The sequence below is a fragment of the Saccopteryx leptura genome, chromosome 10, assembly GCF_036850995.1.
Source record: "Saccopteryx leptura isolate mSacLep1 chromosome 10, mSacLep1_pri_phased_curated, whole genome shotgun sequence".
In the NCBI taxonomy this organism is placed as follows: Eukaryota; Metazoa; Chordata; class Mammalia; order Chiroptera; family Emballonuridae; genus Saccopteryx; species Saccopteryx leptura.
In genome coordinates this window covers 37,669,077-37,689,864 of record NC_089512.1, presented here as the reverse complement: position 1 = coordinate 37,689,864, position 20,788 = coordinate 37,669,077, and the positions used below count along the sequence as shown (strand labels likewise).

The window sequence follows — 20,788 nt, the reverse complement described above, 5'->3', positions numbered from 1 at the left end:
ATCTCCCAACTAAAACATGCTCCGAAGGCCTGGAGAGTTGTGGGATCAGGCCAAAGAGAACACAGAGGCCGTGGGCAGGCCCGGAACTGCCCTGCCCTGCACATGCTGGCAGTCCTGAGGCCGCAGAGGAAGCCAGTGCCACCAGGTCTCACTCTTCTACTAGTTCAACTTCACTAACATCTTTTTCCTTTAAAGGCTCTAGTTTCTGGAATACCCTGTGGTCTGCCACCTCAAGGAAACCACCTCCGAGTAGGAGGGACAGGAAGTAGAGGTCCCTGCCCAATACGCCTTCCTTTTCCTGGCTTCCAGATGAAAAAGGTGAGGTCGAGGAGGTGTGGGGGATGGCGAGAGGGAGAGCCAGAGCGCACATGCCTGCCAGGACCAGGGGAAAGCCAGAGGAAAGCTGTTCCAAGGATTTAAGGTGAACCATGAATTCCCCAAGATCACGGTATCCAGGGCACCATGACTTCAGACAGCAGCAGGAGTGAATAATCTCAATGGCACTACATACATGCCTAGCCAGGTTTGATAACCCTATGCTAACCTCTAATTTTTTAAAAAAAATGCCTAGTTCAGTTGAAACAAGACGATCTTAAGTCAACACAAGTGCCTCACGCTAACAGGGAGACGCTGGAACCCCAGGAGGCGCTGAGACACAAGCCATAGGAAGAAGAGGCAGACCTGTTGGGGCTGGCTGGCTGGCACTGGTGTCCAAGAACCTGGGATGTCGAGGGCAAAGGTGAGGGCCGCACTCAGGCGGTGGACCTCAGGGCCACGCAGCAGTCGGTGGTCCAGCACCGCTGTGACGGAGACCACACTGAAGAGATGGGGAAGAGAAGGGAAGCTACACTGAATGGGCATATTTTTTTTCACCTCAAATGGGACCATGTACCTCAAGAAGCAGGAATTGTGCTGCGTTCAGTGTTCCTAGGGCCTGGCAGAGTGCTTAGCGTTTTCTGAATGAACACCACACAAGGCTCTTGTGAGTAATCAACAATTTAGGGCTTTATAATGGACAGTTCGAGAGTGGGATTACTTTCCTGTGCAAAAGCCAAATGCAGTAATCGCCTTTCTTTAAACGCGTGAAGGGCTGAAAGAGAGAAGAGGTAAGCATCTTCCTATCCACAGGTGAGGGTGGGCATAAACCAACTGAAGCTTCGATAATTGTGCTAAACTCAAATCTTAAACAAAAAAACAGCTGCATAACCTTCTGGCTGAAATGATTTCAACACAATGGACCATGGTCAAGTGCCTCACACACGGCAGGACCACTAGAACGCCCAGAGGCACTGAGACAGAGGCCACAGGGAAAGATAAGCGGGAAACCCGGTCCCCTCCACCACCAGCAGCCGTTAGGGAACCAGGACCCAAGGAAACAGGCGTGGCATGCAAGGCTATCAAGGACCCAGAACCCTTGCAAAAGGGGCTTGAAGCAAGGGCTAGAATAAAGACCAGTGGGCTAAGTGCCTAGATTGCTCAGTCTGCACGTGTGCTCCATGCCCTGTGGAAGACTCCATCCCAGAAGCAGGCTGTTTACTAATGGAGTGCCCAGGGTTTATGCATCGCAGCTGCCCCTGCACAGTGGCATTCCCGTGTCCTGCACCTGTCAGCAGGCATCATTTGCGTGACATGGCTGCTGCCTGAAGCAGGTGTGGGGACCCACACACACAGCAGCTCAGACACTGCCGTGTTCCCAAGGCGTTTCAAACCACGTGTCTTATCTATGCTGTCGAGCCGAGCTCAGTCTGCCAGTGCCCGTGAGCTGACATTCCTCTCCCCACTCTGGCTGTACGTGCCTCCCATCTCCTGAGGAAATGGGCCTACTTCGGCTGAATAGCTTCATAACCACAAGAGAACACTACCAGAGTAAAGAACATACTTGACCTCCATCGAGACCCCCTCCTAGCCCCCAAGGACTAGTCTCCGTGACCTCATCGTGGCCCAAACCCACGAGTGGGAGAAGACTGTAGTCCAGTAGGAAGCAGGGCCAGAGGCCCAGTGTCCCCTGCTTGCTTGACTCTGTCAGAAAAGCAGGGCCTCTGAGAATCAGAGACATACCTTACCTTTTTCAGATGATCATCTTTAGGCCTTGAGTAAACTCAACCTCCCCTTCTTCAGTCCCTTTTTTGGTGCACGGCTTCCTCCAATGAAGTCAAATATATACTTCATTAACCAGAAAAAACAAGCGCTGAGAGAACCCATGCCTCTTAACAGCAGCACCAAGCCAATGGTTTTTACTCGCGTGAGCACCTACTATGATTACGTGCACATGTCACGTTCATCACATTCCTTTTTGATTTCCGGTTCACTGTTCTTACCTACTTCCTGAAATTACTGCTTGGCAAGTAAGAAAAGGGCAAGAACTAGAAGTACCAAGAACAGTAAAAACACTAGTAGCAGAGAGGCTTTCAAAAAGAACTCTGCCAGGATCAAGGTCTAACGACTTCTTGGTTTCAGCTTGCATTTATTTCATACACCAGCAGCAAGGTGTGTGACACAGGGCTTGGGGGTGGGGGCAGGAGGGGAGCTGGAGTACTGCCATCCAGAGCTAGAGAGGCCCACAGGAAGAGTGACAGCAGGCAGAGGCTTGGGCTGCTGTGTGTATGGGGACCCTACTCCCTGGGGCATTATCAGCTCCATGCTTTTATTGTTTGACGCTCTGGATCCCTCAAGGGCAGGGCAGGTGCCCCTGCTGAGTACTCCAGAGCACCCTGTACCTCTCCTGTATGGCTCTTACCACACTGTTCTGGGATTAGCTTCCCACTGTCCACAGCCATTGTCTCCTTTCAAGCTTTAGTTGGGCTTGTCCCAGAGTGCAAAGCAGTGCTAGAAGAGTTTGTTCTTGGGTACACTGCAGTCTTTAGGCCTGAATCCTAATACCCACTCCCATTTGTACTCGGTATCCCATTCTATTTAATTGCTTCCAGCCAGTTTTTTTCTTTTACCAAGAAATGTGTTAACAATTTATAAAACCATAAAAATGCCATATATTGAAGACAGCAAAGAATAACACTGAAAAGGCAGGATTTTTAACCATCAGTGAATATGCACATTAAAAATCTACAGAACTGTTTTCATTTTATTTTTTTTACAGATAACTTCTTTCATTTTGTATTTGTTCCATGGCATTCTGGCTAAGAGTACAAAATAGGAGCTGAACAAACAGCATGAAGATAGCTCAGGTGCCCTCAGTCCCCAAGAAAAACAGAACAGCTTCTAAAGCTCCTATACTCCCCAGTTAGGGGAAACCACGAGAGCACACCAAGACCCCTGGCATCTGGGGATTTAGCACTTATAGGTCTATCATCTGGGAATGATTTATTCCAAGGGTTCGTGACATGTTTTTGAATCTTAAGTGCTATGAGGCTGGAGCGTGGACAAGTCACTGGGCCAATGAAGAACAGACCCACTGTCAACACAGCTTTGCTGTTTTCTACCTGTCTCCACGTGCTAGGAGACCATACTGTGACTGCATCTGCACATGTGAGAACTCACAGAGGACTAGAGGATGTACTGGCCGGGAGCCTCAAGGGTAACCGGAAATTAACTGGTTCCATACACAGCTGTTTCCAGGAGAAAGGGACCAAAGCATAAGAGAACTTTTCAGATGATAACCACATCCTCATGACAGTATCTTCTCTGTGTGGAGTCTGCTTGTTACAGTCACAAAGACCTGGACCTGCATCAAGCAAATACTAAAGGGACATCACACACACTTTAAGAAAGGGAAGGCACATGAGTCAAATAAAAGTGACAAGTTTGATAGCAATAAAGGGAACTGAACTTAAAAAACAAAATTCCAAGCTAGATTCAAAAATAATTGGTTTCCAGAACAGAGAAATGTTCGTACCAACACCCTTTTCTAAGACTGTCCGTCACCACATCACACATTCACAGCTTGTGGTTTGGCTCCGCCCCTCAGGCGATCTTCGCCAGCCATTTCTCCAAGTCCTGGATGTCAGCAGAGCTGGGGTCCCCTCGGCCACCCTTGGCGCTACACTCCAGGAACTCCACTTTGAGGGGCAGCTGTGAGAACTCAAATTCTTTGCCTTTCCTTCCCAGCTGCGCCGGGGCTGTGCCGGTGCCGGAACTGTCCAGGGTGCTGGGGGCGGCGGAGCGGGTGACTCGCAGGGTGTTGCTGTGAGGCAAAACAAAAACAAGTGAGGAGGCAAAAACAGTTTCATTTTTATCATCACAATTAAAGGCTTTAGGAAATCAAGTTATGTCCTAAATATTTCAGCACTCATCTAAACACTTCACCTTATAAAACTGCCAATTATGCTATTATGACTACTGAATAATCCTGTGCATTTACATTTCTAGATACTCTTCGACAAAACGGTGAGCTTGGGGTCAAACCTTACATGGCTAGGTGACAGCAGTAAAGGGCCCAGGTCATTCCAACCTTCTGTCAGCCTAGTGCCCCCGTCCACAAGGATCTCCTGCATGATGCCATTTTAAAATATGCACGTCTATTTTAAATATGTTTTAAGTGTTGTAAAAATGTAAGTTTCTGAAATTTAAGTGTGGGTAGACAGGGTATTTATATTTATTTTGAGTCATTTGGATATAGAGCTTAAAAATCCACAATCTCCAGATTCTCACATTCTATTTGGCACAATTACTAAGTTTCTCCAACCTCCTGAACTACTAAAACCTTCGCCGTTTAAATCACTTTACTGCCACCTGCTGGCCCTAATAAACAGTGCATAAGCAGTGCTCATCTGTCTACTCCCGTCCTTTCTGCTACTCACAGGCAGACGATTACATGCTGCCCATCTATAAAGCCTTTCCTAGTGCTGTAACACTGCATGAAAATTAATAAAGAATCCACAGAAAAAACTAAATGACATCTTGTTTAGAAAGACATATATGTGTACCAAAAAAGCTTTTGGGAGGAGCATTTAAACAAGGTGGTAGTTTTATGGGTATTCATTTTTAGTATTCTTTAAACTCAATACAGGTGTCATTATATTCTTTTATATATATACTTTGTAATAAAATAACTTAAAAGGAAAAGGGACCCAAACATTATATGTATTCAGCTCTTGCCATAAGCCTTGTAAATACAGCAAACCCTGTTATTCTGAAGACTGAAATGCTTCAAAGCTGATAGAGCCTAATTCTCACTAACACAGGATTAAACTAAAATCAGACTCCTAATTTAACTATTAACCTTTACTTTTAAAAATTTTACTTCATTACAATAAAGCATTTCCTTCTGTATTGTTAATGGCTCTTCAGAATGAAAAGTAAAAAGACTAAGGAAAACGTGTTTTAAACATGGGAAGACTTCGACTATACTGTTAAAAAGGATTCATAAATAATGTGATGGCATTTTTTTCAAAGATAATTTCCAACAATTAAAACAGAATATTTAGAAACAACAAATCATCTAATTGTTTCAATTTCCTTAGCCTAATGACAAACCATATATAGGATCAAGAGAGTGAGCAGCAAGAGTATGTGAAGAGATCAACATGCAATTCAGAAGGAAGAGAAACCACTGAAAGTGACATCAGCAAGATGGCAGAATAGGAGTTTCAGCACAAGTCCTCTGACAGACATTAACTTGAATAACCATCCATGCATGAAACTATCTTCATGAAAGCTAAGGAATACAGGTCAGAGCACCTGAGTATAGCACAGAAATAAGAAAAGATGCATTTTACATTGCTACATTACTCCTGCAAGCTTGTACAGTGTAGCACGGCGAGATCCACTCCATGTGGGGTGAGAGGAGTGCAGTGAGCACTCTGCTGCGGAACCCAGCACCGGGCGGCCCTGTAGCCCTAGGCCCCCCCTTGAGTCCAGGCCCCAGGCCGACCCCAATGGACCCCTGCACAGGCCAGGGCCTACAGACCTAAGTCCCCGCCTGGACAAGGCAGATGCAGGCTCCAGGCTGCCCAAAGCCAACTTCCATGAACCCAGGCTTCAGACCAAGGACAACTCTAGCAGCAAGCCCACCCAGAATCTCTGGCTGGACCAGCTAGAGAAGGGCTTTTTCTTATGAAGCCTGTCTATAAGCACTAGTAGAGGTGCTTACTTTTCCAAAAATGCAGACACCAATGCAAGAACACAAAGATCATGAATAACCAGGGAAACAGGACACTACCAAAGAAACAAAATAAAGCACCAAAACTGACCCTGGCCTGACCAGGTGATGGCGCAGTGGATAGAGCGTCGGACTGGGATGCGGAAGGACCCAGGTTCGAGACCCCGAGGTCGCCAGCTTGAGCGCAGGCTCATCTGGCTTGAGCAAAGAGCTCACCAGCTTGGACCCAAGGCCGCTGGCTCCAGTGGGGGGTTACTCGGTCTGCTGAAGGCCCACGGTCAAGGCACATGTGAGAAAGCAATCAATGAACAACTAAGAAGTCACAACGCGCAACGAGAAACTGATGATTGATGCTTCTCATTTTTCTCCGTTCCTGTCTGTCTGTCCCTGTCTATCTCTGCCTCTGTAAAAAAAAATAATAATAATAAAAATAAATAAATAAAGAGACCTGAGTTCCAGTGTGAATTCTGAAAAACAAAACAAAACAAACAAAAAAAAACTGACCCTGAATAAATGAAGATCTACGAACTGCCTGACAAAGAATTCATAATAATCATCTGAAAGTTAAGTGAGATAGAAAAGAACACAGACAGACAAAATGAAGGAAATGATACATAAGCAAAATGAGAAATTCAACAGAAAGATAAAAATCATAAAAAAATACTCTGGAGCTGAAGAACACAATGACTGATGTAACATATTCAGAGCTTCAACAGCAGACTTGATCAAGCAGAAGAAATAATCAGATAGCTTGCAGATAGATAATTTGAAATTACCCAAGGAGCACATCAAAAAGGAAAAAGAGGCCCTGGCCGGTTGGCTCAGCGGTAGAGCGTCGGCCTGGTGTGCAGGGGACCCGGGTTCGATTCCCGGCCAGGGCACATAGGAGAAGCGCCCATTTGCTTCTCCACCCCTCCCCCCCTCCTTCCTCTCTGTCTCTCTCTCTTCCCCTCCCGCAGCCAAGGCTCCATTGGAGCAAAGATGGCCCGGGCGCTGGGGATGGCTCCTTGGCCTCTGCCCCAGGCGCTAGAGTGGCTCTGGTCGCGGCAGAGCGATGCCCCGGAGGGGCAGAGCATCGCCCCCTGGTGGGCAGAGCGTCGCCCCCTGGTGGGCGTGCCGGGTGGATCCCGGTCGGGCGCATGCAGGAGTCTGTCTGACTGTCTCTCCCCGTTTCCAGCTTCAGAACTAAATAAAAAAAAAAAAAAAAAAAAAAAAAGGAAAAAGAGTAAAGAAAGCTCATATAATTTATGGAACATCATTTTGGGAGATCCAGAAGGAACAGAGAAACACAAAGAAGCCAAAAACTTATTTAAAGAAATGACAGAAAACCCCCAAATGTGGGTAGGGACATACCATTCAAATCCATTAAGCTCAAAGAACCCCAAATTGTTTAAAGCAGGGGTCCCCAAACTTTTTACACAGGGGGCCAGTTCACTGTCCCTCAGACAGTTGGAGGGCCACCACATACAGTGCTCCTCTCATTGACCACCAATGAAAGAGGTGCCCCTTCCGGAAGTGCGGCGGGGGGGGGGGGGGAGGGGGGGGCAGGATAAATAGCCTCAGGGGGCTGCATGCAGCCCGTGGGCCGTAGTTTGGGGACACCTGGTTTAAAGAGAAATTTACAGAGACATAGTATCAATATAATCAAATTAAATTTTGAAAGCAGCTAGACAAAAAGTCAATTCACAAACAAGGGAAACCCTCTAAGACCTAAACCTTGCAGGCCAGTAGAAAATGGGATAATATATTGAAAATGCTTAAAGGAAAAAAAACCCTGCCAACCAAGAATATTATACGCAGCAAAGCTGTTCTTCAGATATTACCTGACAGAACCTACTGTATTCATACTTACAGCTCTTTCTCAAGCTGCTGCTGAATTAACTTTGCTGATTTTGCCATTGTAATGTCTGTAAAGAAATTAAGACACTGTTAAAATTTAAACCAGAAGAGTCTCTTCCCAAGACTTCTGGTACATAGGTGCATATGGAAAAGTCTTATATAAACCACTAAATTTCTTTCCCCCACACCTTTTATTTTTTTAAAGCAGGATTTTTATCACTAGTACTTTCACTATCAAAGTAACCTTTACATTTGTATGTATGGGTTTTCCTATAATGCTTACAAATATATTAAGCTGGTAACAAAGTTTTTCTTCCCTTACAGATCTTTTATATATATAAGTCAAGCCAGTGTAACAAAAATAAAACCTACCAGCTTTGTAATTTTAACAAGAGCCTTCAACAGAAATACCCTACCTGTCATATAAAAGTAAACTAAGCGCCCTGGCCGGTTGGCTCAGTGGTAGAGCATCGGCCTGGCATGCGGGAGTCCCAGGTTCGATTCCCGGCCAGGACACACAGGAGAAACGCCCATCTGCTTCTCCACCCCTCCCCCTCTCCTTCCTATCTGTCTCTCTCTTCCCCTCCCGCAGCCAAGGCTCCATTGGAGCAAAGTTGGCCTGGGTGCTGAGGATGGCTCTGTGGCCTCTGCCTCAGGCACTAAAATGGCTCTGGTTGCGGCACAGTGATGCCCCGGATGGGCGGAGCATCGCCCCCTAGTGGGCATGCCGGGTGGATCCTGGTCGGGCGCATGCGGGAGTCTGACTGACTGCCTCCCCATTTCCAGCTTCAGAAAAACACAAAAAGGAAAAAAAAAAAAAGTAAACTAAGCATATTTCCACCTGATATTAAAATGGAATGTTATAGCATCAAGTGTACATTAGTAATAAACAAGTGCTGGTTTGGCACACAGTTGAAGCCAAATGAATATTACTTCCTCTTGTTATACTGAATGGCAGAAATTTACAAAAGTTTAGGTAATGATCCTAAGACTGATTCCTGATTAGGCATTATTAGATTTATTACTTGATCACTTCTGAGAAATGTGTTGGGCTCTTTAAAGACTCAATTTCAGATCTGAAAGAGGCCTGTAAAGATTAACTAGTGTTGCTCATTTTAGAAGTAATGAAATTGAAGTCTAGGCTTATTGGGTGTGACTAAAATGTTTTTAATGTTTATCAGGTTAAAGAAAAAGAACTTCTACAAACCCTCCTGATGAAATGCACTGGATGATAAACTTGTTTGAAAGGAGAGATTCCACCTGTCCCACCACTAATAAGTATCTGATATGAGATATTGTCGATCTGAACTTAACTAGGCAAAGAGGACTTATAATTTAAAAAAAGAAAAATATTGTATCAAAGAAAAACTGGTAATAGTCACTCCTTTGTCATTCCTTAGAATAGTCCAGTAAGAAGACTAACAAAAATGCAGGAGTATAAATACATTTTAAGAATGAAAATCCTCCAATTTATAGCTCATTAGCAATTGTCTCTCATCCTGAATAATAATTTTATTGTAGATAACTGTATTAATTCTTGGTAGCAGTCCCAGAAATACCTCAATTATTATTGCCAGAAAATATAATGGTACCTTGCTTATTGCAGGCAATTAAGAATGACGGTGTGTTCTTCAGACTCATGCTGTCGATGAGGACTTGATACAGAAACTCGGCCACATCTTTCACCTCCCGCTGGAAGGCTGCACTATCCACAACAAAAACAACAGCCCTGACGGGACAAAGGAGACCGGCAGTGAGCATGCACTAGTGCAGCAGTATACTGAAAAACTATATCCTTAATGATTCTTGAGAAAAATCCCAAAATAAAACTCTACACCTGTGGAATTTATGGCATGAATGCATAAAGGAAAGAAGACAGAGCTAAAAATCAGTAATCTAAGCTTCTACCTTAGAAAGCTAGAAAAATTAAGAGCAAATTTAATCTAAAGTAAGCAGGAGAAAAGAAATAATAAAAGTGAGAGCAAAAGTCAATGAAATTAGCCCTGGCCGGTTGGCTCAGCGGTAGAGCGTCGGCCTGGTGTGCAGGGGACCCGGGTTCGATTCCCGGCCAGGGCACATAGGAGAAGCGCCCATTTGCTTCTCCACCCCCCCCCCCTCCTTCCTCTCTGTCTCTCTCTCTTCCCCTCCCGCAGCCAAGGCTCCATTGGAGCAAAGATGGCCCGGGCGCTGGGGATGGCTCCTTGGCCTCTGCCCCAGGCGCTAGAGTGGCTCTGGTCGCAACATGGCGACGCCCCGGAGGGGCAGAGCATCGCCCCCTGGTGGGCAGAGCGTCGCCCCTGGTGGGCGTGCCGGGTGGATCCCGGTCGGGCGCATGCGGGAGTCTGTCTGTCTCTCCCCGTTTCCAGCTTCAGAAAAATACAAAAAAAAAAAAAAAAAAAGTCAATTAAATTGATAACCAGAAATCAATAGAGAGCATCAAACCCAAAAGGTGGTTCTTTGAAATAAAAAAAAGTCAGTAAAATTGATAAACTTATAGCCAGGCTTACGAAGAAGAGAAAAAGAGGATACAAATTCCTGATATAAGAAATGAAAGGGGATATTACTACAGATCCCATGGACATTAAAGGATAATCAAGGAATACTGTGAACAACTCTATACTGACAAATTTGATAACCTAGGTGAAATATCCAATTCCTTGCAAGACACAATCTACTAAAATTCACACAAGAAATAAACAATCTGAATAGGCCTATATCTATTAAAGAAACTGAATCAATTAAAAACCTTCCAAACAGAGAATACTAGGCACATAAGGGTTCACTGGTGAATTCTATCAAACATTTAAGGAAGTTTACACAATGATATATGTCAGATATATTCAAGTAAAAAATTTTTAAATAAAATATACCAATTTTCTATGATCTCTTCCAGAAAACAGAAGCAAAGGGAGTACTTATTCTAGGAAGCCAGCATTGCAGTATTACCAAAACCAGACAAAGACATTGCAAGAAAAGGAAATTACAGATGACTATCTCTCATAAGCATAAATGTAAAAATCCTCAATAATATAACGACGAACAGTCCAACAACATATAAAAGGAATTATATACCACAGTTAATGGGTTCTGGACACACGACAATATAGGGGGTGAGAGTTTCCACTCCCACCAAGCAATGCTCCTGTCACCAGCTAGATGTCCTTTAGTTCAACTTGATACTGACACCACCTACCTGGAAACAGCATAAGATTCCAAGGTTAAGGGCTAAATCTCACAAGACTGCTCTCCACTCCAGATGTGGATCACCTATAACTCTGACCAACTGGCTACAGAATGGAGATTCCCACAACCCCTCCTTGGGTTTGAGTAATTTGCTAGAGGAGACCTTAGATGCCAGTCACAAGTCCAAGTTGTTACCTGTGCTTCTAACTGGCTAAAAATCAGAAGTTCTCCAATTAATTTGCTTAAGTGGCTTACAGAACTCAGGAAACCCATTTACTCACAAAATTACTGGTTTATTACAAAGGATATTAAAAGATACAATCAACAACCAGATGAAGAGATAGATAGGCTGAGGAAGCAGTCTGGTTCCCCAACTTGGAAGCTCTCCAAACCCCACCCTTTGGGGTGTTTATAGACATAATTACTTAGGCATGGTTGATTAAATAATTGGACAATGGCAAATGATTCAACCTCCAGTCCCTCTCCTCTCGGGATGGGACTGAAAAGTTGCAACCCTCTAATCACATGGTTGGTTCTCCATGCAACAAGCCCCCATCCTTAGGTGCTTCCCAAAAGTCACTTCTTTAACATAATATAAGACACCTTTATTGCTCTCATCACTTAGGAAATGACAAGAGTTGTAGGAGCTCTGTACCAAAAACAGGAGGAAAATCAAATACATATTTCACAGTATAACAACTAAATGAGATTATCCCAGGTATGCAAGGCTGGCTCACCACTCAAATATCAATTAATATAATCAATAACATCAAAACTAAAATGTCACATGATCATATGATAGATGCAAAAAAGTACCTGACAAAATCCAAAACCCACTCATGATAAAATTTCTCAGTAAACTAGGAATGGAGGGGAACTTCAACTTGATAAAGAACATCTACAAAACACAGCTAATACAGTTAATGGTGAGAAATTCAAAGCTTTCCCTCTAAGACCAGGAAAAAGCAAGGATGTTCCCTCTCATCATTGCTTTTAGAGCACTGTACTGGAATTTCTGAATAATCCATTAAGCAAGAAAAGGAAATAAAAGGTCTATAATTAAGAAGGAAGAAATAAAAATGTGTTTGTTCCCACATGAAATGATTATCTATGTAGAGAATCTGAAAGACTCAGCAATTAGGGATAAGCGATTTACAGCAGTGTTGTAGGATACAAGGTTAATATTTGCCGTCTCAAATATCAGGAATAAACAAGTGCAATGTGATGTTAAAAACACAGTATTATTTACATTAGCAACCAAAAACGAAACTTTGGTATAAATCTAATAAAATATGTACAAGACCTACATGAGAAAAAACTCAAAGCTCTGATCAACAAAATCACATTCCACATTCATGGATAGGAAGACTAAACAGTGTCAAGATGTCAGTTCTTCCAACTTAATCTATAGATTCACTACAATCCCACTCAAAATCTCAGCAACTAATTCTGTGGGTATTGACAATTAATTCTAAAGCTTATATAAAGACAAAAAGTACCAGAATAGCCAACACAATAGTTGACACAACTCAACTACTATGGAGGTATAGTAATCAAGACAGTGTGGTACTGGTGAAAGAATAGATTAATAAAACAGAATAACGTCCAGAAAGAGATCCCCACAAATATAGTCAAATGATCTTTAACAAAGGAAGAAAAATACTCTTTCAACAAATGGTGCTGGAAAAACTAGATATCTACATGCAAAAAATGAACTTAGATACAGACCTTATACCTTTCACAAAACTCAAAATTGATCACATACCTAAATGTAATCCTTCAAACTATAAAACTAGGAGATAACACAGGAGAAAATCTAACTGATCTTGGGTTTGGCAATGAATTTTAGACACAACCCCAAAAGCATAATCCGTGAAAAGAATCACACAACACTCTCAACTCAGACTGCTCATCGCCACCATCTAGTGGGCAAGGAAGCAACAACAAAATATAAACCAACACAGCTTCAAAAAATAAGTAAAAAAACCACCACCTCATTCCATCCAACCTAAATTTCCATCAATTAGAAGACATTATCTCAGATACAAGTAAGAAAGAAAAAATACTATAAAATGACACCATCGACTGTAAGTAGCATTTCAGTTTCTATAGATACTAACGTGTCTTAAAAAAATCAATGAAAGCTGGTATATTTTCCTCTTAAGTTTTTATCAGGGTTAGAAACTCAGTAAGAATAAAACACCTAAAACTGTAGAACAAGAATTTTAGGAAATAAGCACCAGTAACATTAAAACGAAATTAAAAGAAGTATGAAAATACTGTTCTGTACTTTTGAGTCATCGATTTTAGGTAATTTAAGAATATAAATAACTAGGATTCCACCTAGAAGTTTCTGAAAAATTCTTTTTTCAGAGTTAAATAGTTCTACATATTATTAAATTTGTCCTCAGAGTAACTGAAAACTTTACTAACATAATAACAAGGGTTAACACTTTCTGAACATTCAAATGTTATCTCATATAATCCTCATAAAACCCTCGTGAAGGTTGGCTTGCAACTCAGAACCAGCTGACCCCAGAGTCCGTGCTCTTTCCAATTCTGGATGCCATGCTGCTTCCCAAATACCATCAGAGCAAACAGCACGGGTGGTCTTGATATACAGATTTCCGAGGAGCCCATTCCACTTCCTACTCACCGGGCTGAAGCCTTAAACCGCTCTAGGAACTGAAGTCTCAAGCTCTCATGGCCAGGGAGGTCAATCAGGGTCAGGCTAGGGCCCTAAGGATGGCATTAAATGAATGTTTCAGTCCTGACTCCCATTTACAACACAAACCTTTCATATCAGATTTCAAGCACCAAATAGTGGCAAATTAACTAATCAAAACAATATTCACTCTAATTAATTAATGAATCAAACAAATGTTCACAAATGTCTTCTATTTATAAACCATCAGTTGAAAAAAAATGAAAAACAGACATACCCCCTGCTCTAACAGGGCTTATAATATAATCAGAAAGATCAATGTAAAATGACATATATGAAACTGTAAAATTATAACTTTAATAAACGAGGGTACAGGAGAAACTTGCCCTGCCCTGAGAGTCAAAGAAGTGTGCCCATCTGAGGCTGGGAAACACCTGAAAAACAGTAATAACTATTCACAAACTAATACCACTATACTTTACCATATAGCACGTTACCACTATAGGTAACCCACTTTTTAAAACAAAACATTCTTTTACATCTCCACTATAATTTAATTTTAAATGTCTACCAGACACTTTTTGTTTGTTCCAACTCTGTCGATATTTTGTGTCAATTCTTGATCCAGATGACAGACTCAAGCACCTATGTAAGTTCCATTCATTCCAGGCCTTCATTCTTGAGTTCAGTGCAATGCAGATGTGGCTGAGCTCGATGATAAGACCCTTAGATACAGCTCTGGCACATGTACTATCAGATCCCTAGATCATGTCTCAGATGTTCTGCCTTATCCAGAGCCAGCCTAACTGTTTAGCAGGAGGTAGTAAGCTTCACTCAGATATGACATAAATATAGCTAGATTCATTATGACTGTCACTAAGTCTGTGCAGTCTTTTATGGGTAAAAATATGATGTATATTAGCCTTTTTAAAAAATACAGTAAGTCTAGGTTGGGACTCACTACCACATTTCATAAACAGCACTGCAGCAAACACTATAAATAATCCAGAAGAGATATTACTAGATATATATCATACTATCCTGAGAGAGACTAGATCAGCGGTTCTCAACCTGTGGGTCGCCTAAAGCCATCGGAAAATACATAATGCATATCAGGTACTTACATTCCGAATCATAACTGTAGCAAAATTACAGTTATGAAGTAGCCAGCAAAATTATTTTTTGGTTTGGGGTCACCACAACATGAGGAACTGTATTGCGGGGTCACGGCATTAGAAAGGTTGAGAACCACTGGACTAGATCTAAAATATAAGGAGGGGTTAAGAGAAAGAGTAAAAAAGGGGGGGGGGAATATTCTACATATTCAATAGAAATATTCAAGTCTCATATGTAATGTTAAACTTTCTGCAAACTACCTTAAAAAAGTAAAAATAGGTAAAATTAATTTTAATAATATATATTATTTAATCCAACCTACAGGGTGGGGCAAAAGTAGATTTACAGTTGTTCATATGAAAAAATAATACAATAACTAACAAATATAAGAATAAACGCTGTTTCATGTACTCACAACTATAAACCTACTTTTGCCCCAACCTGTATGTGATATATCCTTTTAACATTTAATTAAAAAATCAAGACACATTATTGACATTTTATATTCTTTTCTTCACTCCCAGTCTTCAATACCTGGTGTATTTACGCTTATAGTACCCTTCAATTTGGGCTAGTCACATTTCAGGTGCTCTACAGTCACAAATGGCCAGGTGACTCTATTGGAAAGTATAGATCTAAGGCATACCCTGGAATACCCTACTTTAATAAAAATCTGGTACAAGTGCTCCAAGAATTAAAGATCTTCCAAACCTGAAATTCCTTTTTTTTTTTTTTTTTAAATTAAGTGAAATACAGGGAAGCAGGGAGGCAGAGAGACAAACTCCCGCATGCACCCTGACCAGGATCCACCCAGCAAGACTCGCACAGGGCGATACTCTGCCCATCTGGGGCTGCTGCTCCATTGCTCATCAACTGAGCCATCTCAGCCCCTAAGGCAAGGCCATGGAGCCATCCTCAGCGCCAGGGGTAATTTGCTGGAACCATTCTAGCCATGGCTGCAAGAGGGGGAGAGAAGGAGAGAGGGGGAGTGAGGGAGGGAAGGGAGGAGAGAGAGAAAGAGAGAGAGAGAGAGAGAGAGAGAGAAAGGAGGGAGAGGGGTAGAAAAGCAGATAGTCGCTTTTCCTGTGTGCCCTGACCAGGGATTGAACCAGACTTCTGCATGCCAGGCGATGCTCTACCACTGAGCCAACCAGCTAGGGCCCAAACCTGAAATTTCAAAATCTGAATCCTTGGGAGTTTAAAAGGACTGGGCCAAAAAGAATGCTATTATTGAAAAAAGCAAAAATGTCTCTAAGACATTTAAAAAAATATCTCTTTATCTTTGCTTACAGTGTTTAAGTCTGGAAGCACCAGAAAAGTCGGGGAACACAAGAAAGGGAGAAGGCGTCTAAGATCACCATTCTAATTACCCATCTATATACATCTACCTCTCCTTCCACTCACTCTCCAAACACTGTATACTTAATAAGCATTATAACTGGCTTAACAATCACTAGCAACATTCTAGAGCTACACAGGCACAGACATTCTAGAGCCACAGAGGTACAGAAAAAGTCCTTCCTTATTAGTGTTTTTTGAAATACACTCATGTACACTCTTTAGTTATCCACCACCACTGCAACATGTATGTAAAAACAAAAGATTATAACAAAATAAATGTTTGTTAATGGGGTTTTTTTTTTTTTTTTTTACAGAGACACAGAGAATGTCAGAGAGAGGGACAGATAGGGACAGACAGGAACGGAGAGAGATGAGAAGCATCAATCATCAGTTTTTCAGTTTTTTCTTATGGTACTTAGTTGTTCATTGATTGCTTTCTTATATGTGCCTTGACCAGAGGGCTACAGCAAACCGAGTAACCCCTTGCTCAAGCCAGTGACCTTGGGTCCAAGCTGGTGAGCTTTTTGCTCAAACCAGATGAGCCCACGCTCAAGCTGGCGACCTCAGAGTCTCAAACCTGGGTCCTCCACATCCCAGTCCGACGCTCTATTCACTGCGCCACTCCCAGGTCAGGCTAATAGGACTCTTTTTAAATAAGAACTTAATTGTGTGGTACAGCATAATGGAATACTATGAAGCTCATAAATCAAGTAGGTACAAATGATGGAGAAAAAACAGAAATCAAACCCAAGCTCTATTAATCATATTACATTTTTACTTTTCATCAAATATCCTTTTTTAACTCTTTGAATTTTTGTCCCATATACATATATTTAAAACATAAATAAAAAGAAAACAGCTCTATGCTCACCCTTGAGACACAGAAACGAAACAAAACAAATAAAATGTGATGTAACATCAGCGTCCACGAGATACAACAAAGAAGAGGGCAGATTAAATCCATTGCCTGGATGGTCAAGAGCAGAATTTGTTGCATAGATTATATTTATCCATAAAAATAAGCTACACTGTCAGACTAATTTATCTTAGTAATGTCCTTTCTTGACTCAGCAAAGTAAAGTAAAATTGTGAAGCTCCCAACATTCTAGGAACCCCTTACCCTGGTATTGCTGACTCTGTACGCAGCAGAGCTGTCCGTGATGGAAGTCTGAGTGTCTCTGTAAAGGCCTGTTAACAACTGTAAAAATAACAACAACATGAGGCAGATTACAGTAAACATCTAAACAGCAAACCTTTAAGAGAGTAATTTCAATCTAATGCTCCTAGGTGTCTACTCAAATAAATGAACGTTGCTCGCAACAGGTGAAAAGGACCATGTTGATTTTTCTGTTCCCTTTACTTGTAGAAAAATCTAATTGCAATTTTTTCCCCCCTCTACTCAATTGAGAGGGAAAACCCCTATTATTTTCAGGTAACAGTTTCAAATTGTTAGTGGAGAAATATACCAACCTTCCATAAATATTTTTAATTATTAAAAATAAAGATTAGGCCCTGGCTGGTTGGCTCGGTGGTAGAGCATCGGCTCAGTGTGTGGATGTCCAGGATTCAGTTACTGGTCAGGGCACACAGGAGAAGCGCCTGCTTCTCAACCCCTCCCCCTCACTTCTCTGTCTCTCCCCCTCCGCCTCCTGCAGCCAAAGCTCAACTGGAGCTACTTGGCCCCAGATGCTGAGGATGTCTCCATGACCTCTGCTTCAGGTGCTAAAGAAGAGCTCCATTGCTGAGCAATGGAGCAACGCACCAGATGGGCAGAGCATTGCTCTCTAGTGGGCTTGCCAGGTGGATCCCTGTCAGGGCACATGTGGGAGTCTGTCTCTCTGCCTCCCCTCCTCTCATTGAATTTAAAAAAAAAAAAAAAAAATATATATATATATATATATATATATATATATATAGAGAGAGAGAGAGAGAGAGAGAGAGATTATATTTCTTCAGTGGAAGGAAAATATTTTATTCTCTCAAAAGAAAGAATGAGAAAACTGCTGCTACTCTACACACCAAAACATCAAACATTTAAAAATATTACATAGAGTAAAAATAAATATTAGTGAAAAGAAGCCTAAGTAGCCTAATGTCAAAGAATCACCCTTTTAAAACTTTTTCTTTGACAAACGATCAGGAAAGTATATTACACAATGAAATATACACCATATAAAATTCAATGTCTTCTATCTTTTCAATCATTCTGTCATCCTTAGCCATGGTGTGAAACTAGTTACATAAAACCCTTAAGTGGAATAAGGACTCAATATCAGTATCTGACAAGTGTAAGAAAATAGAAATGATAAAAAAAATTCCAGTTTATGAGTTTTCAGGAGTCTTTTTGTCCTCCTACGTGAGTCAGGAATTAACACCCCAATTTATCAGCATCAGCTTCTTTTCCAAAATAAACCATGACCTCACAAAAATAATGGGATGCTCTAAATTTTCCTATAAAGTTAGAGAGATTTGAAAATCAAAGCATTTACTCTGACAAAGAGCAGTGTTTTCCCGGAGTCACAAAGGCCAACAAGAAGAACAGCTCTTTGACTGCTCCTTCTGCTCCGGATGAACTTCCAGAACACTGTGGAATAGAGAAAAAGAACCAAAATTATGCCTTATCAGTAATAGCAAGAGTGGATATTTGGAGTGGGGAACTTAACAGAAGTCTACCACAGAACAACGCAATCACCTGAAACTTACTTTTACTATTACTTCCACTATAAGTGTTATTGTTGTTAGGGACCCCATGGAGCACCAGCCACAATGAACTGTGAACATTCGTGTGGACCCCCTACCCCGACTGTGGCCTCTTTAAGTGCAATCTTGTCTTACAACTCTGTATCCTCATCTCTCAGCACGCAGACACAGGACGCTCAAACTTGAACTCCAGACACAGTGAGTCTTCGTCGTAAAACCATTTCAAGGAGGGAACCACGCGCTCGGGCGAGAAGGGCCGATGAAGGAAGAGTGACCCGTGCCCCAAGGGCCGGGATATCACTTCGGGGGTCGCAGGGGTTCCCTTTGACGCAGTGCTGCTCCCGCTGCTTCAGGCAGGAGGACAGGCTCGCCTAAACAGTGAGTCTCCCTCGCTAGACGCCCCCTTCTACTCCCGGCATCCTCCCAGTGCCAGCCCGGACTCGCCCACCCCGCACCCTCCATAACCACCGCCTCCTCTTTACCCAGCGTCAGCAACACCGCGAGAACCGCTACCAAGACTGACAGCAGCGTCGGGTCCTGCTGCTGTAGCTCCTGCCGCAAGGAGTCTAAGTAGGGCTGGAAGGTGCCCCCAACATCACCATCACTCCCCATTCGAATGGACTCTGAGGAAGCCATACTGGGATACGTGGTCTCCAGCACCGCAAGAGCAACGTGTTCCTACGCTCTGTGCTGACGTCGGAAGTGGAGCATCATGGGAGTGGTAGTTCCTGAGTCGTATTTTCTCCCCTAGTGCCTTAGTCCCGGAAGTCCTGATGGGAGTTGTAGTTCGCGTTGTAGTACAGTGCTCTCGTACCGAAGGAGAGAGCAGGCACAGGTATTTCATGAGTGACATTCTTATCCTTTAAGCTAGATCCAGGCCCTGGCCGGTTGGCTCAGTGGTAGAGCGTCGGCCTGGCGTGCAGGAGTCCCGGGTTCGATTCCCGGCCAGGGCACACAGGAGAGGCGCCCATCTGCTTCTCCACTCCTCCCTCTCTCTCTCTCTCTCTCTCTCTCTCTCTCTCTCTCTCTCTCTCTCTCTCTCTTCCCCTCCTGCAGCCAAGGCTCCATTGGAGCAAAGATGGCCCAGGCACTGAGGATGGCTCCATGGCCTCTGCCTCAGGCGCTAGAATGGCCCTGGTTGCAACAGAGCAACACCCCGGATGGGCAGAGCATCCCCCCTTGGTGGGCATGCCGGGTGGATCCCCATCGGGTGCATGCGGGAGTCTGTCTGACTGCCTCCCCGTTTCCAGCTTCGGAAAAATGCAAAAAAAAAAAAAAAGATAGATTCAAATGTCGCCTCCCTTTTCATGGTTGTTGACAGAATGCTGGATGAATAAGATTAATGGCTCGAGAAATCTCCGCTGAGGATTTCCGGTCGCTCTTTTTTCTGAGGTGAGTCTTGTGAGGAACTAACTCAAACATCACACAGACGTTTCATCTGAATATAATGTGGCATGGGATGTGACAAAGGATGTACGGGTTGGTTTTGTTGTTATTTTTTGTTTTTTGGGTTTTTTGCTTTTAGAGTGTGAGAGAGAAGCATCAATTCGTTATTCCTCCCATTCATACCGTCATTGGTTGATTCTTGTATGTGCCCCGACTTGAATGGAACCCGCAACCTGCGCATGTCCAGAGGATACTTAACCAAATGAGGTACCCCGCTAGGGCCCAGGGACCATGTACGTGGGAATACTGAAAGGGATGCTTAGACCGTCAGGGGTTCAGAGAAAAGCTTCTGAAAGAAAGTGACCGAAACTGAGCCAAGAAGGATGAGTTAGCCCCAGCAGGCATTAAAGGAGAAAAGGTGCCTGTGCAGAAGGAAATAAGCAGTTCCGTGGCCCTACACTGTAAGTCCAGGGCTTCCACTGTGAGGTCTACTTAAGGGAAGC

General features: G+C 42.9%; 1 protein-coding gene across 1 annotated transcript in view; it reads right to left on the bottom strand.

The window, feature by feature from the left end:
* Nucleotides 1-3,059: 3,059 nt before the first annotated feature.
* Nucleotides 3,060-20,788, bottom strand: part of LOC136381906 (serotransferrin-like) — a 55,434-nt gene continuing 37,705 nt past the window's right edge. The window contains 8 exon segments of the mRNA XM_066350472.1: nt 3,060-4,138; nt 7,908-7,962; nt 9,487-9,623; nt 13,734-13,816; nt 17,320-17,397; nt 18,689-18,783; nt 19,382-19,551; nt 19,553-19,627. Coding sequence (XP_066206569.1) covers nt 3,919-4,138; nt 7,908-7,962; nt 9,487-9,623; nt 13,734-13,816; nt 17,320-17,397; nt 18,689-18,783; nt 19,382-19,551; nt 19,553-19,627 — 913 coding nt within the window. The 3' untranslated portion in view covers nt 3,060-3,918.